At 51.0% G+C, this 18,646-nt stretch overlaps 2 protein-coding genes across 9 annotated transcripts in view; both read right to left on the bottom strand.

Annotated features, from left to right (window-relative positions):
• The window catches only part of DNM3 (dynamin 3), a 187,100-nt gene extending 180,054 nt beyond the window's left edge, over positions 1-7,046 (bottom strand). For all 8 annotated transcript variants that reach the window (XR_014895264.1, XM_085300254.1, XM_085300256.1 and 5 more), the window contains exon 1: positions 6,883-7,046. Coding sequence is in view for 7 of the 8 variants with exons in the window: in XM_085300254.1 (XP_085156380.1) it covers positions 6,883-7,028 (146 nt within the window). In the remaining variant the exon portion in view is untranslated. The remainder of the gene's footprint in view (positions 1-6,882) is intronic.
• A 4,649-nt stretch (positions 7,047-11,695) lies between these two features.
• METTL13 (methyltransferase 13, eEF1A N-terminus and K55) lies at positions 11,696-18,642 on the bottom strand (the record flags this gene model as incomplete). The annotated part of the gene is made up of 7 exons (XM_085300289.1): positions 11,696-12,683; positions 13,461-13,592; positions 14,141-14,353; positions 14,703-14,846; positions 15,142-15,337; positions 15,970-16,169; positions 17,838-18,642. Coding segments are annotated over 7 exons (1,965 nt in total), but the record flags the coding sequence as incomplete, so codon positions are not given.
• Positions 18,643-18,646: the final 4 nt, after the last annotated feature.

Raw genomic sequence — 18,646 nt, 5'->3', positions numbered from 1 at the left:
TCAGCTTTGATATCATCTGTGAGAATGAAAATCTAGCTGTATTTGCTACAGCTGTTTGCTGTAGCAAACATTAAAATTCCTACACATCTGAAGAATGAAACCTTAGTGATTTTGCAGGAAAACTATTATGCAGAAGTGCTATGCTAATTGTTGAATTAAAAGTACAACTACTTATTCATACAAACTATAAAAATTGACATTATTGATAGATGCTTTGGTTGAAAATCTCTCTTATCTACAGCTACAGTTTCCTTTGCATCCCACAGGCCATCACAGACAACAGTACTTGGCAGTACATCAAAGCCCAGCATGCAGTTAAATGGRATTTTGCTCCTCTCTAGTTCAATAATACTGTCTTGTTCATCTCAATGCAACTTGCTGAAGAAAAAGATGCAAGGTCACAGTTAAATAATGCTCATTTCCTGTTCTCAGCATATTTACACTACAGGCTTTACACTGCAGACACACAGCACAGCATCAAAAGCATTCCTTGTAACCCATTACACACCAGCACAACAAACAGAGAATTCACAGGCTTGTATTTACTAGTAGGCCTCCTTTTGTAATGTTATACTTAAAAAACAGAAAAGGCAAGAACAGCCTCTGCCCCTCAGGGCCTACTTTCTAAACAGACATTATTTGAGAAACGAATGAATATTTAAAATAATAGTATTGATTTGTTCAATGACCAACTGTATGCATTGACAGATACCAAACCACAAACACAATCTCTTTTAGTGACTAAGCTGTTAGAGGTACAAAGTAAACATCAGCAAGGATCTGTATTTTGAAAGAACCACCACTGCTGCATCTCAGCTGTACAAAGCAGAACGCAATACTCAAGTTTTGATGTCACAGGAATATTTAAGGCAGCTGTCACATGACACAGAAAATAAAGCAGAAAACAGCAATTTTGAGATCGCAATCACAGTTAACCCATACCAGTTTAAAAGCTGTATGCTAACCTCTTCTTTTAAAAATAGAAGGAAATCAAAAACAAAGGAATAAAGTCTAAAYCCTACATATGGTTAAGAGAGGTAAGATGTGAAGCATGTACATATGGATACAGATGATGCATAAAAAATAGTTCAAGTTCATACAGTAGTTCAATGGCAGAAAATAGCCTGCATCCTTACTTCTGCTTCTCTGCTGTAACCCATACAAGCATCACTTCCCAGGTTTACAGGTGAATTTCCAAGCAATCATAATGTGAATATATATTTACATAAACTGGGAAGTCTTGTTCTTTCATTTACAAAGATGACTAACATAAGCCTGAAACATTAGCAGAAGCAATGCCCATTAGCATTGCACAGACAGCAAAACAAAAAAAAAGGCACTTTTTATTTGTTGACTCCATCACTGCAAAATCCCAAAGCTAAGGCTCCTTCCTGAGGGAAGCAAAGACCAGGGTTTGTATAAATTCTACAGGAACTTACACAAGCGCTTAGAGAGTCAGGCAATCCATTAAAAAAAAAAAAACGAATTTTCAGAAGTGCCCCTATATTAAGAATTGAGAAAGCTTAGACAACTGTAAGCAGATACCTTTAAAAGCCACTAGAAGCATGCATCACCTTTAGTACCCTGACAGATTGAATTCTATTATCAACAGCAGTAAATTAGTAGCATTGATTTCCCTGAAGGCACTCAAGACCAAGGAGGATTTTTGTTAATTTTTGGAGGTTTTGTTCTTTAAAAAAAAAATCTAGGTCTCAGATTCGAACTATCAAACTTCTGTGCACTAAATCACAAGACTACCATAACCTTGCCATGCTGTATGTGATTAGATTAACGCCATATGTATTTTCATAGGTATACAAAAGTCTTAATATTACATTTATTACATTTTAACTTATCAACTCTAAACTGCTCGACACACTGAACTCAAATGCCAGAATATAAGGCAGAACTTCCTACATTATTGCTCATTATTGAGCATAGACTTTCTGAACTGCTGGTAAGAAGAAACCAGCAAAATTTAAATGCCAGAAATAAGACAACAGGCTGCTCAAGAACAGTTCTAGAGGAAAACCTTTTAGTTTAAGGGTCTTTTTAATAATAATAATAATAMTAGAATAAAATAAAAACAGCAATATTGCTTGCATGCATGTTTGCATATGTATTTGCTTTATTTTATATTGAGTTTTAAGAATTGTTATATGCAAAAAACAAACTTAAATACACAGAGTTATATCTAAGGACAAAACTAGGCCATCTATATCCCATCCAAAAGTCCAAATTTGTTTTGCTTCCTCTAACTGTAAAAAAGTATTTGAGGAAGAAGTGTAAACAATGTATTGTCTAATTTTCTACTGTTTCTATTTAATAGATTACCCAGAAACCCTTCTTGTTCTCAGTGTACCAGAATATTTTGATAACTAGATTAATACATTAAATGCAGCTGCACAATAGCTGAATTAGTCAAGAAAAGAGTGAACAACTCTAATTTCCCTAAGATTAAAAAAAAACAAACAAAAAAAAAAAAAAAAAAACAGAACACAACACAGTACCAGATTTCAGTTTGAATCTATTACTGCTTAGCATTTCCATAGCCGTTTAACATAAGAGGAAAAAAATTCCTGTGAAAAAGTTTTTTCTGTCAATGACTATTAGCTAAAACTATAAAATACCTGCACTGATTTTGACTCTCTCCCCCCTAGGAAGCATACAATTTAAGCATATGTCCTCTCTTTGGAGGAATGCTCTGCTTCAACAGTCAGATTGAGACTCCTTTCTTTGACTCAATAGTCCCTCTCTCTCTCTCTCTCTCTCTCTCTCTCTCTCTCTCTCTCTCTTTTTTTTTTCCCTTCCACAACTGCCATCTCAAGGAAGAATGAGCTGGACACATGAGGAATTACAGTAATTTGAAAAAACACAAATTAGTACAAGTTTCATAAGAACAGTTATCCAACAAGCAGTGGCCATAAGACTATCAAAAGCATCTCAGATCAGAAAGCTGCACAGCTGTATTACAAAACCAGATCCCAGGCTCTCAAAATGAAAGTGCTTGTTTGATTATGAATGACAGGCTTGTAATCGAGAGTTCACATCTCTTATAAAACAATTATTTGGCCACATGCAGTTTAAATTACATTAAGCAGAAGAGGAAGTAAAGAGCTTTTAGCTTTAAAATCTAATTATTAACTTTTCACTATTTGTTAGACTAAAATAAGGCTCTGGTTCAAACCTGGAGAAAGAGGCCCTGACAAGTCACAGACGGCAAGCTATCTTAAAAGCCCATTTTGCTGCATGAAGTAACAGAAAATGCTTTCTCTCCAAATACAGTTTCCGAGGATTGTTTCCTGCCATTATTTTTCTTTTACGTTATCCTGTTTTTATCAAAAGAAAAGATGTTTAAAAAGCATAAATGATACATAGGGTCATGAATCTGTGCTCATCTACAACAAAGGAAGAGGACTAGAAATGCCCAGCTCCCATGGACATTCCATTGGTATTTAATTTCCTTTTGTGCTTTTGAATCTGTCTTCCACTAATTTCCACCACAACTAGATTACACCCTTTCCTTTAAAYACTGGCTCAGTATTTCATGGATATATTTACTTTCGTTACAAAGTGGAGCGGATAGAAGAACATTTGCTCTTACAATACTCCCTCCTCAGACAATAGCATTTCCTCAAATGAGTGCCATAAACTCCAGTTACGGACACATGAAGGTCTAACCCCTAAACGCAAATAGCTGATTTTCTCAGTTGTTCTTCAGAGAACAACTATTTTATTCTAAATACCTAAGTCTTTAAATTTTTAAAATTTTAAAAATTATTTTTAAAACTTACATTTTATTCTAACATCTAGAAGTCTAAGAGAGGAAACCCTTCAAACATAGTCCTACACTACCAGAAGATGCAAAGTCTCCTTACACACAGAGGAGCAGTAAGTAAAGACTAAGCTCTTCAAATGCTTTAGTGATTGCTAATTCAAATGATAATACCAGGAGATTTGACACTGCTCCACTCCAGCCTTGCTCCAAGCTGACCCACAATGACATAAGTAGTTCTGGTTGTCACACAATTCCTGAAGCAGGCAAAGATACAAAATTCATCTTCGTGCAAAACTAGCATCGACTTATACCAAACAGGTAAACTAATCCCAATTTACTTACTGACTGTTGTCAGGAACAAAAGGTGTTGCGTGCACCTAAACATGACTGAGTAACAGTGCTGCCTTGGGGACAGCAAAAAATGCATGTCACTCAACACCTTCAGAAATAACAAAACTTGGATCCAGCTCCCAGAACGATGTGCCAGCCCACTAAGCTATGCCAGAGCCACATCCTTCATGCATGTCCTGAAGGATCATGGCAATGCATAAAATAGATGCTGAGCAATGCAGTTTAGCCCAGCATCTTTCCCCAGCAGTTATGCCACAGGAAAACTTCAGCTGTAGTGCAAGCTAGAAAGTGGTAAGAAGTAATCTTTGCACAAGCACAAGCAGAGACCCTATGAAGGACTAAATTAGGGGCACAGTGGTCTAGTGGCTACAGGCAACAGAGTAAAAATCTGATCCTAGAGTTAATATGAACAAGAATCTTACTAACTCTCACTAGAACTCCACTAACAAATATTCAAGTAACCAATCAACAGCGTATTTGTAGAGACCCCACATGGAGGATAGTACGTTTTCCTGTTACCAGTAACTGCTGTTTCTGAGGAAAAGAAGATTTTAACTGTCACTCTGTAGGCTGAAAGCTCAAAATTTGCTAACAATAGTGATTCATACGGAGTTAGAAGAGGGCAACACATCTCTACATTGAGACAAGCTACTTGTATTGGTCATAGTAAGAAGGACACGGCTATAATAGACTTCTTGTTTTCAGAAAGCAGCTTCGTTATCAAAGGTGTTACCTGTAGATCTGTAAAAATAGGAATATCCTACAATACAAGAAAGAGAGCTAGGCTGCTTTATCTGCTGATCTGATGACCAAAATGCCCTCCCTACCTCATGGATATTTGCTTATCTGATTCACAATCAAGTTCTCACGGCTTAGCAAATAACCACACATCTGCTGGCCACGCATAATCACTTAGACAAGAGTAAAGGCATGAGTAAAATACATTTGCTTCAGTCTAATGGAAACAGATTTAAAATAATGCATTTTAATCTCACATTTGTAAGAGGCTCCAAACTTGCAAATAGGGAGGTACCATCTCAACAAGTTACTGCAAAAGAACAATCATGCTGAACTCACATTGGTTTGAAAAAATCCATATTCCAGCTCCTGCATGACAAAAACACTGTCATGCAGTGTTTGTAAATCACACCAGTTTGTAAATCTTCAGGGAAGGGACTCTCTTGTAGTCTGTGAGGTGCAGAATAAATAACTATTCAAGTGAAAGAAATCATTGCCTTAATATTTCTTCATAGTTCTTGCTAGGTATGTCTATGTCTCCCTCGCGCAGGAGGCCCTAACCCACTTTTGTTCAAATCAACCAGATTAGCACAGCCTTCTCATTTACTCTGTTTGCTCTAGCCTGGCTAATCTCGGGGGAGATTTGGGTGGGGGGGAGACACTCAAAGCAACAGCTCCACCTGCGGATCAGATGGAGGAGAGCCCTCCAGCAGCCGCGCAACAACATGCATCTGGGAGCAGTAACCTCTTCCAAGAGCACCGCCGCCTCCAGACAAAAATATCTGCCCACAGCCCACCACCCTGAGCSCCAGTCCCAGGCAGGTGCTGCCCCAGACAAGCCTTTGAGACAGGGACTAAAATATCCTTACTTGCCCGAAGCGTGAAGATTGCCCCTCCTCAGCACCCATGTTTTGCAGAGCTTCGTGGACAAACAGATTAAGATCTCAAAGGTGTTTTCACCTTGTTTAAAGACAAGTCTAATAATGTAATGGTAAATAGTGATTTCTGAGGACCTCACCCGTGCTTTCTAAACTCCAGAGACTCGCAATGTTGTCAACGCTAGTAATTAGCTCTAGCCTTCATGTAGAAGGAATAGGAAGAACTGAAATTCAACACAGTAAGAGTAAATTCCGAAATTGAGACACAGAAACAACAACTATACGGTATTTTTATACTGCATATCAAGAGGTGTACCACTTTGAGATATGGCCAGTTGTAGAGACAAAGCATTTAATCTTAATTTTAATGAAAATCGCAGCATACGAAAGTTCACAAATCACTGACAAAATTATACTTTTGATCCCAAATACAGACTAGCAATTGTGGCTATGCTCTGAAAACACAAGTGCTCTCTAACAGCCTGCAAACAACAATTCGCTGCAAATACAGCAGAACTTTACAAAACGACACTTAACTCCATGTTTATCTCAAGAGATCTTCACAGATAAAGTCAGTCCATTGGCAGGGCCAGGTAAATCTTTAGGCGCTCGCTCGCTCGCTCGCTCTCTCTGCTTTTGGGGCAATTTTAAGCAAAGATGCTATACCCGTACGTACATACGAAGGAACGGATGAGCTGTAAGCGTTAGCAGCGTGAGAAGCGGCTGCCACAGCCAGGCACGCTCTTTTTCAGACAGCTCTTTCCAGACCCGCTGCCCGGCCGCACGCACGAAGCGGCTCGCACGGAAGCGGCGCTGCCTTTCCCGCAGCGCGCAGAGCAGCATCCTCGCCCAAGGACGCCCCGGCGCTGCCCCGCCGCAGCGCCGGGCCCGCCCGCCGCCCTCCCCGAGCCCCGCCGCTCCGGGCCATGCTGCGAACCCCCCGGCCCGCGCAGCCCCAGCCCCGCCGCCGCCCGGGCTCGCGGAACGGTCGGTTGGGGGGGGGGGGCGCTGCAGGGGGCGCGCGCGCTGAGGGGACCGTTGGGCGGCCGGCAGCCGTTGGTGGGGGGAGGGGGGGACGGCGGAGGCAGCCGTTGGGGGCGGCGGGGGCGTCCCGGCGCCCGCCGCCCTCCGGCTCACCTGGAGACGCAGTTCTCCAGCACCGAGCTCTTGCCCGCGCTCTGCCCGCCCACCACCGCGATCTGAGGCAGGTCGAGCAGGCAGCTCTGGCCCAGCGCCGCGAAGGCGTCCTGCAGCCGGTTGACGAGCGGGATGAGCCCCTCCATCCCGCCGCGCCGCGCCGTCCCGTCCGTCCCCGCCTCCTCCTCCTCCGCTGCCGCCGCCGCAGCTGACAGGTAACGGTCGGCGCACTGCGCATGCGCCGGAGGCGGGGCCTCCGCGGGGCCGGCCAGGCCACGCCCCCAGAGGGGCTAGGCCACGCCCCCCGGGCGGCCGGTGCGGGCCCGGGGAACCGCACGCAGCAGCAGCGGCGGCGGCGGCGGGGGGCAGCGGCCCGACACCCGCCGCGGGCAAGGCCTCCACCGACAGCGAGTCAGCTGGGACCGCTCCAGCACGGGCCAGAGCGGTCAGGTGCAACAGAGCCCCTTAGCAAACGGCCGGTTGAGAAACGCACTGGTAACAAGGCCCAAGCAGCGCTACTGCACGCTGCCGCTGGGAACCTGCAAGCAAACAGCGGAGATGGGATTTGTCCGCAATTACCAGCAGCGGTCACAGCACAGAGACATCGGAAACAGCGGCTTTGGAGTCCTGCAATGATGACAGTTGTCCTCTGCGTTAAGGCAAACAGCAGCCTCACGCTGCAGGGACAGCAAGACRGAAGGGAACCGCCAGCATCCGCTGGCTGGCGGATGGTAACGATCGGGAGGTTTATCAAAACTTCTGGGCCAGAGCTCTCAGTAAACGTAAGAAGTCGATCCGTACGGGAGACCAACTTGTAACAGTGAAAACAGACCAAGAAGAAGTAAACCCCGCACAGACACACCGCGGGAGCGCAGCGCCGGCAGTGGCCAGGGGAAAAAAAAAATTAAAAAATCGTGGAAGCAAAGCAGCGCGCATGGCTGAAATCACACTCACAGCGCTGCAAGCAACATTTAACACCCCCCCCCACACACACACACACACACACCCCTGACTGTGCAGGCTGTGCCTGGGGGCATTAGAGGAGCTCTCTGGCCTTYCTCCAACTACTGGGTTTCCACAGAGGCAGGAACTCAGGAGCAGCAGTACTGCGTTCTGGCAGACCTCTCCCCGCCTGAGCGYAGGAGCACTTTGCACTGCCCTCAGTGGGATCATTAAGATCCGTAAAAGAGCAGCCCGGCAGTACGACTGCATCGACACGAGAGACAAGGCAATGTTAAAACCAGGCAGGAATCCTTGGGAGCAGTGCTGTGCGCACCTTGAAATTAATAACCTTGGGAACAGGCCTTTCCATTAGGGTTTTAAATTACATCCTTGCTTCCACGACTTTTTTTAAAAGGTTTTTCTTTTTTTAATAATAGGAAAATATGTACCATTATTTCATAGAATAGAAAGATTATTCTGCCAAATCTGGAAATTTCCAAACCAAACACTTTTTTTCTGTCCAAGCTGAGTGAAGGCTAAGTGACCACRCTCACCCGGCTACTCCATCACTTAAGAAAATCTGTTCTCCCAAAAGCAAGGCCATGGGCAGCCAGGACCTAACTTTCCCGCCTCCTAGGAAAGACGTGAATATTTTTATTATKCATGCACACGCTATAACAAGTGCATCTTTTGAACAGCTCTAAAAGACCAGTGGAGAAGAGAAAGCAGAGGACTCTGCATTTCCAGCTCCCTGCTCTTCCTACCACATGTCTCCACAGTTTGTTCCAGAAGACCCCAGACCTCAGTGSTGAGCCCACTCTGGCTTTCTGAATTCCTTTTATGAAATTAAGGGTAGCTAAATACAAGGAAAGCAGGGACAGTACTAGCAGGACCCTTGCCAAGCTTCTTGTAATTTGTAACCTTGAAAAAAAAATAAATAAAAAYGGAGTCAAACTCACRTCAGACAGCCAGGCAAAAGCCATTTTCCTGGGTCTTCAGGAGCATGGCAGGGGCAGAGCTGCTGCGCGGGCCGGTTAAACACGCTGCGCTATTTTTACCTTGCAGTCAGTTGTGCCTGTTGGAAATTTATCATTTTCTTTTGCCAGGGGACAGGCTCAGCAGTGAGCCCTTCGCCCGCGAGCGCTCAAGCTCCCATCAAACCTATGGGCAGCAAGTTTGTCCCACTTGGACTTCCAGAGAAATAAATGGTAAAAGAAACGCGGGTGGCTGGGCGCAGCTGTAACCACCTTGCTCACCCCGAGACATTCCTCCCTAACCAGGGAGCGTAATAACAACTTGAGGGCATTTGGGTCAGGTCTCCAGGCTGCCTCACGAACACACCCCAGTGTAAATCAYTGCCTGAAAAAGCAGTTACATGAGAACTGTAACAGCGGGGACTTGCAGAGGCGGCGGCACGGCTCCTGCCTGCAAGGAAACGCCAAGGCTCCCGGTGGGGAGCAGCGCGCAGAGGAGCAGCTTCCTCCCCGCCAGGAAGCCTTTAGAGCGGGTGAGCTCCTTTATGCCTGGTTTTCCCGTCCCTCCGGGGACCTTCCTCACCTCCTCCTCGGTTCAGATGCAAACCCGAAGCCTTGCAGAGCTTTTCGGGCCGCAGCTGCCTGCACGAAGCAGCAGGCTGTGGAGACAGCAGCCCCGCGCTGTCCCTAGCTGCAGCCCCCGAGCATCATTTCTTCCTCAGCCACGATGCAAAGTGCTTCCACAAGGGAAGAAGCAAAGGACAAGACACCTTGTAGTCCCCCCAGTCCATGGAGGCTGCTGCAGCCTCTGAGTGCTGCGATAYGGCCATGCCCGGGCAGAGCGTCCCTGCTGTGCTGGGCCAGGCTACCCCCTCCCCGAGGCCTTCCCAGCTGGAGGAATCAGCTTGGGTGCTCAGGACCTACAGCTTTCATTATCACAAAATTTCTTCCAGCTGCTTAAHGTACTTTCAGCTGGTGGCAACATGCCCCCCTCCCCCCCCCAAACCTCCACCAGGAGAGCAGCTCCCGCAGGCACCCCCCACGGCTGCACCCRGGCTGGGCACGGTCCCGTGACTGAGCTGCACGGTGATTTACATGGCACTCTCTTCTTGTGCTGGGAAATCCAGCAAGAGGGGAAAAAAAAAAAAAAGAGAGAGCATTTCAAAGCCCATCTGAGGTTGCTAAGTGACAGCAGCGCTCGATGCCATCCCCTCATTTACAGCATGGCTGTGCCTGAAAGCGAGAAGGAAGCGATGTAAACATGAGTCCATTGCCAAAATACGCAACGGAAACCCAGCTGCCAAATGCATACGTTAGCTACGCGTTTTGGCTGCCGTGAGAGAAGATTACTACGCATCAAACACACATCCAGCCTTAGAGCCTTCCACCGGCTGAGAACTTYAGGTATTTGCAGCTGGGACATACTGCTGGAGCAAACCTGCAGGGCTGTCAGTAACTGCAAGGGCAGCTGCAACGAACCGAGATTTCGCTGTTGCCTCGTTCCTCGTAGACGTCTTTCCTCCTGCCGAGGGGACGAGGCGTTGCACAGCAGCGAGGAAGCGCAGCGCCGGGCGAGGGAGGGCTGAACGCGTCCTTTGTCCGAGCTATGGGGGGGAGAGACGCAGTGCTTCGCATCAGAGGGCACACGCACGGACCTCCCTCACCAGAATTACGCCAAGAACGGAAGAACTAAGTTAAAAATAGATTAAATGCAGCATGGTTGATYCAATCAAGGAATTTGCGTATGCCAAGCCAGGCTGTATAATAAAGGGTCCCCTCTGCCCCTTTATTTATTTTTCCCACAGGGCAAAAATGCCCAGGTCCTGCTGACAAAATCCAGGCTGATGATTCATCGCAAACTAATACCCTGGGGATGCAATTAGTCATAAAACTGCCCAGCGCCTGTTGGTGCTCCCTGCAGTTGCATCACTGCTGCATCGCCCCCCGCGATTCGGCACGCGGGCAACAGGACGCAGGGCTCCGCTTGCCACCGGCACGAGAGGCACCAGCAGCCGCGTGACGCTGAAACATCGGAGATGCAGCTTCAGCCGTGGCCACGCAACGCCTCAGCCGATGGCAGGATCGGGTGGCTCCCGGAGCCTCTTCCAGCATGGTGTTGCCGCCTTCAGGCCAGCAAAGGGCATCTGCTGAAGGCTTGCTTGGGAAAGCCACTGCAGGAGACACGTCCTCTCACAGCAGATGGGAGCACGAGGTGAGGACACRGCATTGACAGCAAAGTAGAGCATTGCCTGAGCATGTGCCTCGGTGCCTGGGAGCACTGGCYGTTTAGACCTTCCAGCATCTCAGGTGTGTTTCGGTAGAAGCTGTTATGCCAGGGGGTAGGAAGGCAGCCCCTGAAATGATTGCTGATGACCAAGAGATCAGCAGAGGGTGGGCCAGTATCTAAGCACCCAGGTCCCACACACTAGCTCTGCAGCTACCATCTGTAGCCTTTACTACAGATCCTTCATTCAGGACAGCGAGAAGAACAAGATGCCCTGCAAATGCCTTCAACAGGTATTTTCCTGATGCCTTTAAATCTAGCCTGAAAGCTGACCTGCCCCATCATGGCCAGAGAGTTGCCTAACAGAGGTTGGGGTTCAGGTTTAGGAAGGTGAGTCAGGAGCAGGAAGGCACAAGGGGTACTGGTCCCCCCCAGGATGTGTCCTTGGGGAGCAAGGTTGAGCTCACCTTTATCAGGAGGGCGGGTATCAAYTCCCTGTCCTGCTTCAACGATGCACGGTGGCAGAGCTGGAAATAAAACCCAAGAGCCACCCACCTCCCACGTACAATCCCAACACCGAGATGCTGCAGCCTCCTCTGTGTCCCGTCACCCAAGYTCAGCACCCTCCCTGGGCCATAGCTCGACACTGCTAGCGAGAAACACACGTGGCAAAGCCCAGCGGGCCGCAGGGCAGCCCGAGCATTTTATTGTTACAGCTCGCAGCACAAATGCACACACCCCCTACCCCGACACCCAGGCTTGGGGCAGAGCTGTGGGGTTGCATGGAGGTGGTGGACACATGGAGAGAGGCACAACCAGAGGGAGGGAGCTGTGCTGGAAGGGAAAGGGGCAGCTGGCAGAGTGTTTTTGCACCAACAGGGCCGTATGTCCCCACAACGTGACAGCATTGCAAAGCGGCATCAAGCGGCTGCATTGGCAGTGCCCAGGAAGAGCAGCCGCCCCGAGCGCAAGCTGAGGATCCCAGYGGGCAGCCAGGCTGGGCTCTTGCCCAGGATCTGGGATAAACCGCAGGAAATAGGGGTCAGTCCCAAACACCAATCCTGCGATCCCAGGAGCGCCTGCCTCTCCTCACCTCCCAAACACGGCTCCTTCAGCTGTGCTGTCCCCTGCCAGTCCAAACCCTTCCCCAGCCCCACTTCCAGCATGGGGGAAAAGTCCCATATCGAGAGACCACGCTAAAGGGGCTCCTGGCAAATAGTCTGGCCCCAGAGCCCCAGCCAGCTGCATGGGGCTCCCTCCTGCTGTGGGGAGCCTTTCAGACCTTCAGGCAGAGCCAGGCCAGTGCCAGCCCCCTGGCAGAGAAGGCAGTCCTGGCTGTGGCCACAGCACCCATGCAGGGACCCTTCTTTCCCATCACAGCCCCTCTCACAGGATCTTCACAGCCTGCAGCATGTCTGCGAGGACGTAGGAGCTGTCCCAGGGGCGCCCGGGCTGTCGCAGGGCCCCCTCCAGCGCCTGGGCACGCACCAGGAGCTCTGTGGGGTCCCGGGGCCCCTTGGGGCTGGGCTGACAGAACAGGATCTCGTTGACCTCCCCATCGATGCGGCGCGCGTACAGCAGCGGGAAGATCTCCCTGAGGGTGGCCAGGACGGACTCCTTGAGCCGGGCGTCTCGGCACACCAAGTTCAGCACAAAGACTCCTGCAGCAGGGACAAGAAGTGACGGGGACGGTCAGCTGGGTAGAGGTGACCCACAGAGCAGTAACCCCCCCCCCCCCAAAAAAAAAAAAAAAACTGCATCAGCACCTCAAGATCTCAAACCCCTCCCCTCTGGGTGCTCTGCTCTCACGAGGGCTAAGAGACCACCCCTGTTTGCACGTCCACTGACTCATCCAGTTTCAGGCTSTGTGGCTCACACAGGCAGACAAATGGATGAACAAACGTTTGCCAAATGCCAGGAATAACCCGACGTGCGGAAATCTGCTCCCTCTCTCACACTAGCCCTTGGCTGCACAACAAGTACYGACACCCCACCGGTGCCCTTGGCCCAGCTCCACGTCCCTGCCGTAGGCAGCCATACAATCTGTTCCCAGATACCACCTACACCCTCTGCTTTTCAGCAACCTTAAATGCCAGTGATTTCTCGGCCTGCCTGACCCAGCAACACCGCAGGCCAGTTACAGCCCACCTTCTTTTTCTACCAAACCACATTGCTGCCATCACAACATCTACTAACAAAGCAACGGGATTCTGGGTCTGTTAGGAGCAACGGATCCCTTGCAGCAATCCTGGCCACAGTGACTGTTTTGCAGGGTGAGGAAACCATCACATAGCCCCTTACTCAGGCCCCAAGTGGCAGGACYGGGTGCAGCCATAGAGCCCCATTCTGCAGCCCTGCCTAGGGGCGGCAGCAGCTCTCCCCCGCTCAGCACTGACAYTGAGGCACGGGCAGGAGCACCACCAAACCTCCCCTCATACCTTCTGGCTTGAGGATGGTTTTAACTTTCTGCAAGAAAGGCTTTTCCACAAAGGCTGGAGGTGGGCAGCTCATTCCCACCGTGAGGTCTTTGCTGTCCACATCAAACATGACGGCATCATATTGGGCTGGGGCTGAAGGAGGGAGAGCAGAGTTATTAGCCCTGCAGGACAGGGTGATGATCCACGCACAGTGCTCACAACACRATCACTGGGGAAGCACTGAAGGAGATGGTCAATATAACCCCTCTTCTGTATTATAGCCACTTCTCCCTAGCRGGGTCTCTCTTTCCAAATAAAACCCAACACAGCCTCCCCTTGAGGAGGAGCAACAAACTCTGGGTCCCCTGCACACCTGGGCAAGGACAGGGAAGCTAGCTGCAGAGACCTGGTGATGCAGAAGCCTGCGACATATGGCAGGAGATACCAGAGAGACTGTGGCACAATCATCTGAGATCTGGGCTGGCACAGAGGGACAAGGCAGAGAGTGGTGGAGGGAATGGAGCCCTCAGAAGATCTGGAGACCTTTGGGAAGGCAGAGGATTCAAGAAGCCCATCAAGGGAGCACAGGTGGGATCTCCACAAAGGTTTTGTGCGTGTCCCATGCTTCAGGGACTCCTATCCTGCACATCCCACCTGCTATGCTTAGTGGGGGCCCTTGAGGTGCTTCCACAAGGTGGTACCTTCAGTTGCCAGCTTAGCGATGTAGTCCAGGCCATCGGAGACGTGCACTTGCATCCGGTCGTCCTGGGAGAAGCCGAACCAGCGCGTGGCCACTTCCAGCATGGAGGGGTCAATCTCCACCACAGCCACGCGGGCCTGGGAGAAGTAGTCGTGGAGGAAGAGGGGCAGGCTGCCCCCACCAAGCCCCACCACCAGCACCATGAGCGGGGCTCCTGACAACAGAGAGCACCAGCATGACCCACCAGAACAGCTGCAATCGGGCTTCTTGTCCCACCAGCTCACCTGGGTGCCCTAGGCCGCTTCTAGCGGGCAAAAAAAAAAAAAAAAAAAAACCCTCCCCAGCAAGAGGAGCTCACTTTGCCCTTCGCCTTACCCACTTACAGCTCATGGCAGGACACACTGGGGGCAGAGCATCTCCATCCCACCACCCGGTGCCTGTGACACTCATGGGGGCTCTGCCAGGCACCCAGGACGTGCTGCAGGCAGGCATGAGGCCGGCATCCTGATCACCCATGTCCCACCAGTGTGTGCAGGACTACGAGTCACCACCAGCCTCATTACCTGGGAGAGAGTCATGGCTCCCCAGCAGGCAGAGCCCGGCCACCATGGCCTTGTGGTGCTCGCAGCACAGGTAGCTCTTGTCRATGGCTGAAGGCAGCTCAGTGGGGTTGGGTTTCTTCCTGTCCTTCCTCCGTTTCTTCTGGCCTGAATGACAAGAGGTATCAAGTGGAGACGAGGCAACGCAACCACACCAACCRGCTCAGGACAGGGTGCTTTCTGGGAACTCAAACCACCCCCTCCCCTCAACTTCTGCCCTGGTGATGCAGATGTAAGAGAGAGAAAAGCGCTCCCAGAGCCACCCTGGGATGAGGCAGACACATCCCAGAAAGACTCTTATCTTCTTCCCTGTATCGATCTCACTGTCTAAAGCCGCCCTCAGCCCCTGCCTCTTCCCCCAGCCCCTTCCATCTCTCCCATCGTCTTGCCAAGCGCCGTGTACCTGGCAGAGGCGCTGGGGCCAAGAGCCGGGCTTCTGACTGCACCACATTCCTGTTGCTGAGGAAGACGAGGCGGCGGAAGTAATACTTATCATCCCCCTTCACATCCTCCACAACATACTCCCCGCTCAGGGGGCTGGTGTCACGGTGCTGCACTGTCCGAACCCCGATGTCGCCTCCCACAGACAAGAAAGGCACCTGCAGGGAAAACATGGACTAAGGCGAAGGCAGGCAGGCTACAGGAAAGGCCGTGAAGCTCTCACCATCCTAGCGGAGCCTAAAGAGCTGGGACAAAGCAGATGTGCCTCAGRAGCATGGCCAGGTAGCCACAGGCAGCTGGGTCCAGTGCACAGGACACCGGGACTTACCCAGAGTTTCCCCTCTCCCACGTGTTAGGGCACAAAGTGCAGACACCCAGAAAGCTCTTGAAGGAAAAGTTTGTGTCTGAGGAGATGGGGCAGGAAGAAAAAGACAAAAGAGGTGGAAAAGTTACAGCCAAGATTCTCAAGAGGGCACAGCAGCTCTCAGGATGCCTGTTCTTTGAGGATGCATGAGTTTCAGAGGGCAAGGACTTCACACCGAATCCTGCTGCCCAGGCACCTGATATTTTCCCTCCAAGCAAAGAAAGTGGACTTGATCAGGGAAGAGAGAAAAAGTAAGAGTGGCTATGCTTGAGCCCAGCATCCTCCCCGCCACTGCAGTCAGGTCTCTTTGCAAGTCCGACTCCCTCGCAGAAGAGAGACCTGCTGCTGGCAGAAACCTGGAGGCGTTGTGAGCCAGCGAAGTGCTTTCAGGGAAGCCAAGCGAGGGGGCCAGGTGGCGGAGCTCACCTGCTGCCGGGCAGGGAGGCCCGGTGGTGCCAGCTCCATCACCTTCCCCGACAGCTCGGCCTGGATGCCCTCCATGCCCTCGTAGTGCTGCTCTCTGTGCAGGGTCACGGTGACGAGGCGCTTGAACCCTGCGCTGGCGGCCAGCTGCCTCCGCCCTTCCTCCGTCCCAAAGAGCCACTCAGTTTCTCTGCCCTGCGGGACTGAGAAGGGGGCTGCAGTCAGCCGATCCCAGAGCGGATCCCAGCCCCAGAGCAACTGCCTTGGCCTCCCAGACAGGAACCGCAGGGGAAAGGCGAGATGTCATGATGACACCCTGCTGTGTGACTTGTGACAAGCCTGCTTTGCTTCTAGACCTAAGCTCTGTCACCGAGGAGCAGGTTGACACAGGAGGCTGGAAAGGCCATGTCTCATAGAATCACAGAGTCACAGAACCAGTAAGGTTGGAAGGGACCTCTGGAGATCATCTAGTCCAACCTCCCTCCTCAGCAGGGTCACCTAGAGCATGGTAGACAGGGTTGCGTCCAGGTGGGCCTTGAATATCTCYAGAGAAGGAGACTCCACAACCTCTCYGGGCAACCTCTGCCAGTGCTCTGTCACCCTCACAGGGAAGAAATTCCCCCTCAYGKTCAGGCAGAACTTCCTGTGSTTCARTTTYTGCCCATTGCCTCTTGTCCTGTCACATGKGACAACTGAAAAGAGTTTGKCCCYGTCCCCTTGACACCCTCCCTTCAGGTACTTGTAGACATTGATAAGATCCCCCCTCAGTCTTCYCTTCYSYAGGCTAAGCAGGCCCAGCTCTCGCAGCCTTTCCTCGTAYGGCAGATGCTCCAGCCCTCTGATCATCTTTGTAGCCCTACACGTTAAGGGGGTACCTGACAGCTCCGCTTCTCATCTCCAGATTCTGCCAAGCCCTGGGCTTTGTGGGCAACACCAGGCACTACTGGCAGAGGCCAACATATCTCTGCAAACATCAAGCAAGAGACTGACAGGACCCTCCATTCCCTGCAGGCAGGTCACACTGAGCTCCAGAGAGAGTGACATGCAAAGCCAGATCAGCACCCTCAAAATTCTCAGAGTTSTGGGAGCGGGTGGTGGCATCGCAGCCGCAAGCGGTCAGAGATGCTGAACTCTGCCAGGCTGCAGCTGAACATCTCTAGTGCAAACAACCCTGAGCGGCCATGCAGGCTCACCTCCTGCTCTCTTCCAGCTGTGGGCCTCTAAGCAAAGATGAAGCCAATCCTGTAGTCGCCAGCAAGGCGCAGAGGTTAAGCTATTTGCCTGGGAGCACACAGCAAAACTCCAGCATGTTGCCCAGAAGAGCAAAACGAGCCGACTGAGGGATAAATCCATCTTGCTGGTGTCAAAACCCGGCCTCCCACGGATCACAGGCTGCACGAGCAAATGCACAGCAAAGCCCCCTGCTGCTGCATACCAGCAGCTCCATGCTCAGGGCATAGGGAGGCCAGGAAGCCAGGCAAGGACGGCTGCACRGGCTGGCAATGCTTTCAAATTGCTTCTGCTGTGCTCCTGCTCTGTGCAGCAATGTGCCAAGAAACACCAATATCAGTGCCTCTGGAGCACAGACAGAGGCCACCTCAGAGAGGAGAGGCAGCGCAGGCAGCATCTGTCTGCTGCCAGATAGGCAACTTCTCAGCATCTTCTCAGCTCTGGGACTGAGCTCTGCCTGCACAATCATGCAGTATGCATCCCACCACAAGGTGGGATTAAAACACCAACCAAATCCCACTCTTTGTCTTTTCAGGTTATCCCTTCTCCTGCTCCAATTTCAGCAGGGCCWGGACTACTGCCCATTTTGCAGCCCCTGACTAGAGCAACGTCTCATCACAGGTGTGAGAAGCTGTACTCACTGATGAAGATGGCAAAGTGATTGTCCCGGGATGGTTTCATTGAGGGACTGTCGACCACATGCAGAGTGTATCGAGGCTTCCCACCATCTCTACTGCACAGATCCAGGGAAAGCTGCTCCCCACTGCAGGCTTTGCTCAGCTGGCTGCGGAGCAGGGCGTAATGCTGCCTGTCCTTCACTGCCTCCACCAGTTGCTCTGCGCTCTCCACCCGTATCGGCTTGTCCTGCTCCTCGGGGCAGATCTCCAGGATTTGTGGTGCCGAGCCAGAGACTTTTTTAAACTTAGTCATGACGTAGACAAAGATAGGGAGGACAAACTGCTGCTTGTCCCCGCTGCTGGCCACCTCATGGATACGCACTACCCAGCCTTCCTGGGAGAAGTACTCCACCGCCTTCTTCAGCACGTGGTCTTGAGCCAAGGAGACGCAGAGGTAGCGCCCTCCTACCTGCAGGACCCGGCTGATCTCGGCAAACATCCTGTCCGCCTTGGCTAGAGTGGCCTCCTCTTCGTCGGTGAGGATGGCGTCGAGCGTGCCTTTGTCCAAGACGACCTGGAAGAGGCCGTCGGGGAAGCCCATCTGGAGCACGTCCATCCGCACGTAGCTCATCTTCGGCCGCCCGCTCCCGCTCCGCTCCCGCATCTGGCGGACGACCGCGTCGCTGATGTCGATGTTCACGATGTCCTCGCACAGGCCCGCGTCGTACAGCTGCTCGCTCAGCTCCGAGTTCCCGCAGCCGACCACGAGGACCTGCGAAGCGGGACGAGAGCAGCGGGGGCGGCGAGAACGCCCTGGCGACGAGGCCCGGGCG

Source organism: Rhea americana, unplaced genomic scaffold (assembly GCF_003343005.1).
Source record: "Rhea americana isolate MKP2758 unplaced genomic scaffold, rheAme1 scaffold_162, whole genome shotgun sequence".
Classification (NCBI taxonomy): Eukaryota; Metazoa; Chordata; class Aves; order Rheiformes; family Rheidae; genus Rhea; species Rhea americana.
This window is presented reverse-complemented; position numbering and strand designations above follow the sequence as displayed.